General features: G+C 31.5%; 1 protein-coding gene across 3 annotated transcripts in view; it reads left to right on the forward strand.

The window, feature by feature from the left end:
• loxl3b (lysyl oxidase-like 3b) overlaps positions 1–11,282 on the forward strand; it is a 57,391-nt gene extending 46,109 nt beyond the window's left edge. The window contains exons 11-15 of one of the 3 annotated variants that reach the window (XM_061987660.2): positions 309–552; positions 615–730; positions 4,068–4,204; positions 10,481–10,592; positions 10,664–11,282. In XM_061987660.2, coding sequence (XP_061843644.1) covers positions 309–552; positions 615–730; positions 4,068–4,204; positions 10,481–10,592; positions 10,664–10,737 — 683 coding nt within the window. In that variant the 3' untranslated portion in view covers positions 10,738–11,282. The remainder of the gene's footprint in view (positions 1–308; positions 553–614; positions 731–4,067; positions 4,205–10,480; positions 10,593–10,663) is intronic. The other 2 variants (XM_061987659.2, XM_061987658.2) reach the window with 2 other exon arrangements.
• Positions 11,283–11,602: the final 320 nt, after the last annotated feature.

Consider the following 11,602-nt stretch of genomic DNA (forward strand, 5'->3'; position numbering starts at 1 on the left):
GTGTAATGTGGTGTGTATCCTAGTCAGGATAGAGGGAAAGATGAATGCAGCCATGTACAGAGACATCCAGCTTCCCATCCATCCTGATGGAGTGTGAGAGGTGCTGCAAAGAAGAGTGGGCCAAACTGCCCAAAGATAGGTGTGCTATATAAAAAGAGACCTGAGGCTGTAATTGCTGCCAACAAAGTATTGAGTAATACTTATTATGTACATGGCTTTTTCTTTTTTATACATTTGCACACAAAAAATATTGTGTGTAGAATTTTGAGGACAAAATGAATTTGATTGTGTCTTTCGTCACCGTGCAGCCACCTCAGACCTGGTCCTCAACGCCGCCCTGGTCCAGCAGACGGTCTACATCGAGGACCGGCCCCTGCACATGCTGTACTGCGCCGCCGAGGAGGACTGCCTGTCCAAGACCGCCGCCCAGGCCAACTGGCCCTACGGACACCGCCGCCTGCTGCGCTTCTCCTCCCAGATCCACAACATCGGCCGGGCCGACTTCAAGCCCAAGGCGGGCCGCCACTCCTGGGTGTGGCACGCCTGTCACGGGTAATGCAGGAGGAGGAGGAGGCGGAGGAGAGGGTATAAATAAAAGGTGTGTGCGTCCACAGGCACTACCACAGCATGGACATCTTCACCCACTACGACCTGCTCAGTGCCAACGGGACCAAAGTGGCAGAAGGACACAAGGCCAGCTTCTGTCTGGAGGACACGGACTGCCAAGAAGGTTCTACACTCACCTACATTACACTGCCAAGAAGGTTCCACACTCACCTACATTACACTGCCAAGAAGGTTCTACACTCACCTACATTACACTGCCAAGAAGGTTCTACACTCACCTACATTACACTGCCAAGAAGGTTCTACACTCACCTACATTACACTGCCAAGAAGGTTCTACACTCACCTACATTACACTGCCAAGAAGGTTCTACACTCACCTACATTACACTGCCAAGAAGGTTCTACACTCACCTACATTACACTGCCAAGAAGGTTCTACACTCACCTACATTACACACTTTACTATAGTGTGCTCTTTTCTACTAGTATAGTATTGTGCTACTAATGAATCAAAAACGGTACTATACTCTGTTTGAAAAGTACCAGTTAGTGGTGATATAATAATAATAATAATAATATTAATAATAGATTTTATTTGTAAAAAGCACTTCACATTGAGTAAACAACCTCAAAGTGCTACAGTGTATTAAAAAAATAAAAATTAAATGTATAAAAAAATCAGTGCATAAAAAAAATCAAGGTATAAAAATTCAGTGTATAAAAAAATCTGTGTTTAAAATGTCAATGTAAAAAAAAATCAGTGTATAAAAAATCAGTGTATAAAAATTCAGTGAATTAAGAGTGTATAACAATTCAGTGTATGAAAAATCAGTGTATAAAATGTATAAAAAAACCACACGGTGTATAAAAATTAAATGTATAAAAAAATCAGAGTGTAAAAAATCAGTGCATAAAAAAAATCAAGGTATAAAAATTCAGTGTATAAAAATATCAGCGTATAAAAAATCAGTGTATAAAAAATAAATGTATAAAAATCAGTGTATAAAATGTATAAAAAAACAGTTTATAAAAAACCAGTGTGTAGAAAATCAGTGTATAAAAATTTGTTGTATAAAAAAATCAGTGTATACAAATTACATTTATAAAAAAAATCAGTTTATAAAAATTCAATGAATTAAAAGAGTGTATAAAAATTCAGTGAATTAAGAGTGTATAAAAATTCAGTGTATGAAAAATCAGTGTATAAAATGTATAAAAAACCAGAGTATAAAAAATCGGTGTATAAAAAAATCAGTGTATAAAAATTTGTTGTCTAAAAAAATCAGTGTATAAAATGTATAAAAAACAGTGTATAAAAAATCAGTGTATAAAAATTTGTTGTATAAAAAAATCAGTGTATAAAAATTACATTTATAAAAAAAATCAGTTTATAAAAAATTCAGTGAATTAAGAGTGTATAAAAATTCAGTGTATAAAAAGTCAGTGTATGAAAAATCAGTGTATAAAAAAATCAGTGTATAAAAATTAAATGTATAAAAAAATCAGTGTGTAAAAAATCAGTGCATAAAAAAAATCAAGGTATAAAAATTCAGTGTATAAAAATATCAGTGTAAAAAAATTTGTTGTATAAAAAAAATCAGTGTATAAAAATTAAATGTATAAAAATCAGTGTATAAAATGTATAAAAAACCAGTGTGTAAAAAATCAGTGTATAAAAATTTGCTGTATAAAAAAATCAGTGTATAAAAATTATATTTATAAAAAAAATCAGTGTATAAAAAAATCAGTTTATAAAAATTCAATGAATTAAGAGTGTATAAAAATTCAGTGTACAAAAAAATCAGTGTATAAAATGTATAAAAAATCAGTATATAAAAAAATCGGTGTATAAAAAAGCAGTGTATAAAAATTAAATGTATAACAAAATCAGTGTGTAAAAAATCAGTGTATAAAAAAAATCAAGGTATAAAAATTCAGTGTATAAAAATTAAATGTATAAAAAAATCAATGTATAAAAAAATCTGTTTAAAATGTCAATGTCAAAAAAAATCAGTGTATGAAAAATCAGTGTATAAAATGTATAAAAAACCGGTGTATAAAAAAATCAGTGTATAAAAATTAAATGTATAAAAAAATCAGTGTGTAAAAAATCAGTGCATAAAAAAAATCAAGGTATAAAAATTCAGTGTATAAAAATATCAGTGTATAAAAATTTGTTGTATAAAAAAATCAGTGTATAAAAATTAAATGTATAAAAATCAGTGTATAAAATGTATAAAAAAACCAGTATGTAAAAAAATCAGTGTATAAAATTTACATTTATGAAAAAAAATCAGTGTATAAAAAAATCAGTTTATAAAAATTAAATGAATTAAAAGAGTGTATAAAAATTCGGTGTACAAAAAAATCAGTGTATAAAAAAATCAGTGTATAAAAATTCAGTGTATAAAAATTCAGTGTATAAAATGTATAAAAAATCAGTACATAAAAAATCGGTGTATAAAAAAAGCAGTGTATAAAAATTAAATGTATAACAAAATCAGTGTGTAAAAAAATCAGTGTATAAAAAAAATCAAGGTATAAAAATTCAGAGTACAAAAAAATCAGTGTATAACAATTAAATGTATAAAAAAATCAGTGTATAAAAATACAGCGTATAAATAAATCAGTGTATAAAAATTCAGTGTATAAAAAATTCAATGAATTAAAAAATCAATGTATAAAAAATTCAAAATATAAAAAATCAGTGTATAAAATTTCAATGTCTAAAAAAATCAGTGTATAAAAATGCAATGTATAAAAAATTAAATGAATTAAAAAATCAGTGTATAAAATTTCAATGTCTAAAAAAAATCAGTGTATAAAAAAATCAGTTTATAAAAAAATTCAGTGTATAAAAAAATCAGTGCATAAAAATTCAGTGTATAAAAAAATCAGTGCATAAAAATTCAGTGTATAAAAACAAATCTGTATAAAAAAATCAGTGTAGAAAAATTCAGCGTAAAAAAATCATTGTATCAAAGTTGACAGCACACGCAAAGCTGATCCACTAAACGTGTGCAAAGTGGATTGCGTTTCTTAAGTGAGCAAAATAAGAAGTGCAATCCGTTTTACGTCTCTGTCTTCATTAATATGCCAAAATGTATGCTGATGTGATACGCAATGTGATTTATCAACACTCATCGCCGTTTTGCCAGCAGTATTTTGCACGTTTGAAAAGGGTTAGGCACACGTCTGTGAGAGAGGCGTGCTCGCGCTCCACAGACACGATGGACTAAAGTCCTACGTGAACATTTACACATATTTGGACGGTCAGAAATAAAAACAAATTTTGGACACATTGTCTATTCAGCAACATCCTTTTATGATTCTACATCTGCTAGATGACCTTAGGAGCTGATTAGTTTATTGGTGTCAATATGTTTTTTCACATAGAATATATATTACTAACATAAGAGACGCAGTATAACGTGTGCTATCAAGTTTGCACCGGTTTTAGTAGATCAGGCCCTCAGTCTTTATATTCTTCCACGCAGGTGTTTCTAAACGCTACGAGTGCGCCAACTTCGGAGATCAGGGCATCACGGTGGGCTGCTGGGATTTGTACCGCCATGACATCGACTGCCAGTGGATCGACATCACTGACGTCAAGCCCGGAAACTACATCATGCAGGTGAGTCCCGGCAAAATGTGGAGCAGGTGGCATATTACCACATCATTTTAAAATATCTGAGGATATTGCTGCAAATGTTCCGCCACATTGTGCACAATGTCATGTCACACATGTCGATGACCATGAAACAGCACATAATTTACTTATATGACCCAATCCAAACAACCTTCCCTAGTGATGGCGCAAGAAAATAATGCAACCAACACACAAAGTCAACAAACATGGTCACACATAACACAACCTGCTCACTGAACTCTGTGGATATTATTTAAAAAATTTGCATAGACGAACATTTTTTTTGGCAACCACTAAGTTGTTGTTTGGTATAGATTTGGTATAGATTCAAGCTTTTTAAAGTGTACTTAAATACATACAGTGTACTGTATGTTCTTTATTATCATATATGCAACTCTCTTATGGGTAATCTACGGTAATAATTTATGCACAGGTGAAAAATGTCAATATCAAAATATTACTTTGAATCCCTTTTTGGCAACCACTAAGTTGTCCTTTTGTGTAGATTTCAGTCTTTTTAAAGTGTACTTCAACACGTAAACAGTACAGTATGTACTTTATTATCATATATGTAACTCTCTTATGAGTAATCTACTAATTTATGCTCAGATGAGAAGTGTCAATATCAAAATATCACTTTTTGGCAACCACTAAATTGTCATTTGGTGTAAATTTCAGTTTTTTAAAGTGTACTTCAACACGTAAACAATGCAGTATGTACTTTTTTTTATCATATATATAACTCTCTTATGGATAATCTAATAATTTATGCACAGAAGAAATGTGTCAATATCAAAATATTACTTCAAATCACTTTTTGGCAAACACTAAGTTGTCGTTTGGTGTAATTTCAGCTTTTTAAAGTGTACTTCAACACGTAAACAATGCAGTATGTACTTTACTCATAAGAGAGTTACATATATGATAATAAAGTACATACTGCATTGTTTACATGTTGAAGTACACTTAAAAATGCTGAAATCTACACCAAACGACAACTTAGTGGTTGCCAAAAAGTGATTCAAAGTAATATTTTGATATTGACACTTCTCATAAATTATTAGATTACTCATAAGATAGTTACATATATGATAATAATGTAATAATTTATGCACAGAAGAAAAGTGTCAATATCAAAATATTACTTTGAATCACTTTTTGGCAACCACTAAGTTGTCGTTTGGTGTAAATTTCAGTTTTTTAAAGTGTACTTTAACACGTAAACAGTGCAGTATGTACTTTATTATCATATATGTAACTCTTATGGGTAATGTAATAATTTATGCACATCATTAAAGTGTCAATATCAAAATATTACTTCGAATCCCTTTTTGGCAACCACTAAGTTGTCATTTGGTGTAGATTTCAGCTTTTTAAAGTGTACTTCAACACTTAAACAATGCAGTATGTACTTTACTCATAAGAGAGTTACATATATGATAATAAAGTACATACTGCATTGTTTACGTGTTGAAGTACACTTTAAAAAGCTGAAATCTACACCAAACGACAACTTTGTGGTTGCCAAAAAGTGATTCAAAGTAATATTTTTTACTTTTACTTTTCTTCTGCGCATAAATTATTAGATTACTCATAAGATAGTTACATATATGATGATAATGTAATAATTTATGCACAGAAGAAAAGTGTCAATATCAAAATATTACTTTGAATCACTTTTTGGCAACCACTAAGTTGTCGTTTGGTGTAGATTTCAGCTTTTTAAAGTGTACTTTAACATGTAAACAGTGCAGTATGTACTTTATTATCATATATGTAACTCCCTTAAGAGTCATCTAATAATTTATGCACAGGTGAAAAGTGTCAATATCAAAATATTACTTTGAATCACTTTTTGGCAACCACTAAGTTGTGGTTTGGTGTAATTTCAGCTTTTTAAAGTGTAGTTCAACACGTAAACAATGCAGTATGTACTTTAATATGATTTATGTAACTCTCTTATCAGTAATGTATTAATTTATGCACAAGTGAAAAATGTCAATGTCAAAATATTACTTTAAATCCCTTTTTGGCGTAAATTTCAGTTTTTTTGGTGGTTGCCAAAAAGTGATTCAAAGTAATATTTTGATATTGACACTTTTCTTCTGTGCATAAATTATTACATTATTATCATATATGTAACTATCTTATGAGTAATCTAATAATTTATGCGCAGAAGAAAAGTAAAAGTAAAAAATATTACTTTGAATCACTTTTTGCCAACCACAAAGTTGTTGTTTGGTGTATATTTCAGCTTTTTAACGTGTACTTCAACACGTAAACAGTGCAGTATGTACTTTTTTATCATATATATAACTCGCTTATGGATCATCTTATAATTTATGCACAGAAGAAATGTGTCAATATCAAAATATTACTTTGAATCACTTTTTGGCAACCACTAAGTTGTCGTTTGGTGTAATTTCAGCTTTTTAAAGTGTACTCCAACACGTAAACAATGCAGTATGTACTTTATTATCGTATATGTAACTCCCTTAAGAGTCATCTAATAATTTATGCACAGGTGAAAAGTGTCAATATCAAAATATTACTTTGAACCACTTTTTGGCAACCACTAAGTTGTCGTTTGGTGTAAATTTCAGTTTTTTAAAGTGTACTTTAACACGTAAACAGTGCAGTATGTACTTTATTATCATATATGTAACTCTTATGGGTAATGTAATAATTTATGCACATCATTAAAGTGTCAATATCAAAATATTACTTCGAATCACTTTTTGGCAACCACTAAGTTGTCATTTGGTGTAGATTTCAGCTTTTTAAAGTGTACTTCAACACTTAAACAATGCAGTATGTACTTTACTCATAAGAGAGTTACATATATGATAATAAAGTACATACTGCATTGTTTACGTGTTGAAGTACACTTTAAAAAGCTGAAATCTACACCAAACGACAACTTTGTGGTTGCCAAAAAGTGATTCAAAATAATATTTTTTACTTTTACTTTTCTTCTGCGCATAAATTATTAGATTACTCATAAGATAGTTACATATATGATAATAATGTAATAATTTATGCACAGAAGAAAAGTGTCAATATCAAAATATTACTTTGAATCACTTTTTGGCAACCACTAAGTTGTAGTTTGGTGTAATTTCAGCTTTTTAAAGTGTACTTTAACACGTAAACAGTACAGTATGTACTTTAATATGATTTATGTAACTCTCTTATCAGTAATGTATTAATTTATGCACAAGTGAAAAATGTCAATGTCAAAATATTACTTTAAATCCCTTTTTGGCGTAAATTTCAGTTTTTTTGGTGGTTGCCAAAAAGTGATTCAAAGTAATATTTTGATATTGACACTTTTCTTCTGTGCATAAATTATTACATTATTATCATATATGTAACTATCTTATGAGTAATCTAATAATTTATGCGCAGAAGAAAAGTAAAAGTAAAAAATATTACTTTGAATCACTTTTTGCCAACCACAAAGTTGTTGTTTGGTGTATATTTCAGCTTTTTAACGTGTACTTCAACACGTAAACAATGCAGTATGTACTTTTTTATCATATATATAACTCGCTTATGGATAATCTAATAATTTATGCACAGAAGAAAAGTGTCAATATCAAAATATTACTTTGAATCACTTTTTGCCAACCACAAAGTTGTTGTTTGGTGTATATTTCAGCTTTTTAACATGTACTTCAACACGTAAACAGTGCAGTATGTACTTTTTTATCATATATATAACTCGCTTATGGATCATCTTATAATTTATGCACAGAAGAAATGTGTCAATATCAAAATATTACTTTGAATCACTTTTTGGCAACCACTAAGTTGTCGTTTGGTGTAATTTCAGCTTTTTAAAGTGTACTCCAACACGTAAACAATGCAGTATGTACTTTATTATCATATATGTAACTCCCTTAAGAGTCATCTAATAATTTATGCACAGGTGAAAAGTGTCAATATCAAAATATTACTTTGAATCACTTTTTGGCAACCACTAAGTTGTGGTTTGGTGTAGATTTCAGCTTTTTAAAGTGTACTTTAACACGTAAACAGTACAGTATGTACTTTATTATGATTTATGTAACTCTCTTATCAGTAATGTATTAATTTATGCACAAGTGAAAAATGTCAATGTCAAAATATTACTTTAAATCCCTTTTTGGCATAAATTTCAGTTTTTTGGTGGTTGCCAAAAAGTGATTCAAAGTAATATTTTGATACTTTTCTTCTGTGCATAAATGATTACATTATTATCATATATGTAACTATCTTATGAGTAATCTAATAATTTATGCGCAGAAGAAAAGTAAAAGTAAAAAATATTACTTTGAATCACTTTTTGCCAACCACAAAGTTGTTGTTTGGTGTATATTTCAACACGTAAACAATGCAGTATGTACTTTTTTATCATATATATAACTCGCTTATGGATAATCTAATAATATATGCACAGAAGAAAAGTGTCAATATCAAAATATTACTTTGAACCACTTTTTGGCAACCACTAAGTTGTCGTTTGGTGTAAATTTCAGTTTTTTAAAGTGTACTTTAACACGTAAACAGTGCAGTATGTACTTTATTATCATATATGTAACTCTTATGGGTAATGTAATAATTTATGCACATCATTAAAGTGTCAATATCAAAATATTACTTCGAATCACTTTTTGGCAACCACTAAGTTGTCATTTGGTGTAGATTTCAGCTTTTTAAAGTGTACTTCAACACTTAAACAATGCAGTATGTACTTTACTCATAAGAGAGTTACATATATGATAATAAAGTACATACTGCATTGTTTACGTGTTGAAGTACACTTTAAAAAGCTGAAATCTACACCAAACGACAACTTTGTGGTTGCCAAAAAGTGATTCAAAGTAATATTTTTTACTTTTACTTTTCTTCTGCGCATAAATTATTAGATTACTCATAAGATAGTTACATATATGATAATAATGTAATAATTTATGCACAGAAGAAAAGTGTCAATATCAAAATATTACTTTGAATCACTTTTTGGCAACCACTAAGTTGTCGTTTGGTGTAGATTTCAGCTTTTTAAAGTGTACTTTAACATGTAAACAATGCAGTATGTACTTTATTATCATATATGTAACTCCCTTAAGAGTAATCTAATAATTTATGCACAGGTGAAAATTGTCAATCTCAAAATATTACTTTGAATCACTTTTTGGCAACCACTAAGTTGTCGTTTGGTGTAGATTTCAGCTTTTTAAAGTGTACTTTAACATGTAAACAATTTAGTATGTACTTTATTATCATTTATGTAACTCTCTTATGGGTAATCAAATAATTTATGCACATAATTAAAGTGTCAATATCAAAATATTACTTTGAATCACTTTTTGGCAACCACTAATTTGACGTTTGGTGTAGATTTCAGCTTTTTAAAGTGTACTTCAACACGTAAACAGTGCAGTATGTACTTTATTATCATATATGTAACTCTTATGAATGATCAAATTTATGCACAGAAGTGTCAATATCAAAATATTACTTTGAATCCCTTTTTGGCAACCACTAAGTTGTCGTTTGGTGTAGATTTCAGCTTTTTAAAGTGTACTCCAACACGTAAACAATGCAGTATGTACATTACTCAAAAGAGAGTAACATATATGATAATAAAGTACATACTGCATTGTTTACGTGTCACTTTAAAAAGCTGAAATCTACACTAAATGACCACTTAGTGGTTGCCAAAAAGGGATTCGAAGTAATATTTTGATATTGACACTTTTCTTCTGTGTATAAATTATTAGATTACTCATAAGAGAGTTACATATATGATAATAATGTATGCACAGAAGAAAAGTGTCAATATCAAAATATTACTTTAAATCACCTTTTGGCAACCACTAAGTCGTCATTTGATGTAAATTTCAGCTTTTTAACGTGTACTTTAACACGAACAAAACAAAGGTCTGATTTGCGACTTTTTTTCCACCTCAAAAAAATGCTACAATACATCCCAGTTTTTTAGTGTCTTGGCTTTGGCGCGGCACCAAGAGGACATTAAACTTGACTAAATGCACCGAGAGGACATTAAACTTGACTAAATGCACCAAGAGGACATTAAACTTGACTAAATGAAGGAAGTCGTAACAAAGTTTCTGTTTGTATATTTTTTGTTGAGATATATTGAACAGCTTGGTTGATCAACATCGATGCGTCCTTTCAAGTGCGGACATGTCCTCACACCTACGACCACGTTCTTAGGTGTCTTAAAAGTGGTGTGTTTACTTTACTGACTAGGTGGTCATCAACCCAAATTTCGAGGTGGCCGAGAGCGACTTCACCAACAACGCCATGAAGTGCAACTGCAAATACGACGGCCACCGCATCTGGTTCCACAACTGCCACATCGGTGAGACGCGCTCGCAGACGCCCGTTCGAGCCCAGCGTCCTTGACGGTTCCTGTTGCCCTTTATGTTGCAGGAGACGCCTTCAGCGAGGAGGCGGAGAGAAGGTTCGAGAAGTACCCGGGACAGCTGAACAACCAGATTTCCTAATAACCTCCTACGTCTTCCCAGTTGCGATGCTTGAACGTTCCGAGAGTTTTGGATGGTTTGTTTCATGGTAGGTTTTTAGTCCGGTTTTTGCTGGGACTGGTCTGGGCTCTCGTGAGGAGTTTCCATGTTCGGACCACTCAGTCGAGCCTTTAATGTCACCTTCTTTTTGTGAATGTATTTATTACGTGTCAAAGGTGCTCCAGGGATGTTTTGTTGATCATCTCCTGAGGTGATGCGGCGTTCGGTTTTTAGGATTATTCAAAGTCTGGAAAAAGTGTACACAATAGGGTCAAACAAATGCTGTATGTAATCACACCTGCTGCCCTCCATTAAAGGAGAGGAATAGTAATGATGATATGTTGTTGTTTTTGACTTACCTGTCAATACTCGTGTTCTCCATTGTTATGTTATACAAAACCCAAAAGCAGTGAAGTTGTCACGTTGTGTAAATGGTAAATAAAAAAGAGAATACAATGATTTGCAAATCCTTTTCAACTTCAAAAAAATAACATCAGTGTGTAAAGGATATCACCACATGGGCTCAGGAACACTTCAGAAAACCAGTCAGTAACTACAGTCGGTTGCTGCATCTGTAAGTGTGAGTTAAAACTCTACTATGCCATTTATCAACAACACCCAGAAACGCTTTGCAAATGCAAACAAATGCCTGAGCAAATTGTTTAAGAACAAACATTTCTCAACCAGCTATTGCGAGGGATTTCACCATCTACGCTCCGTAATATCATCAAACGGTTCGGAGAATCTGGAGAAATCACTGCACATAAGCCATGGCATCACAAAGCGACATCAGTGTGTAAAGGATATCACTACATGGGCTCAGGAACACTTCAGAAAACCACTGTCA

This window comes from Nerophis lumbriciformis, linkage group LG26 (assembly GCF_033978685.3).
Source record: "Nerophis lumbriciformis linkage group LG26, RoL_Nlum_v2.1, whole genome shotgun sequence".
Lineage (NCBI taxonomy): Eukaryota > Metazoa > Chordata > Actinopteri > Syngnathiformes > Syngnathidae > Nerophis > Nerophis lumbriciformis.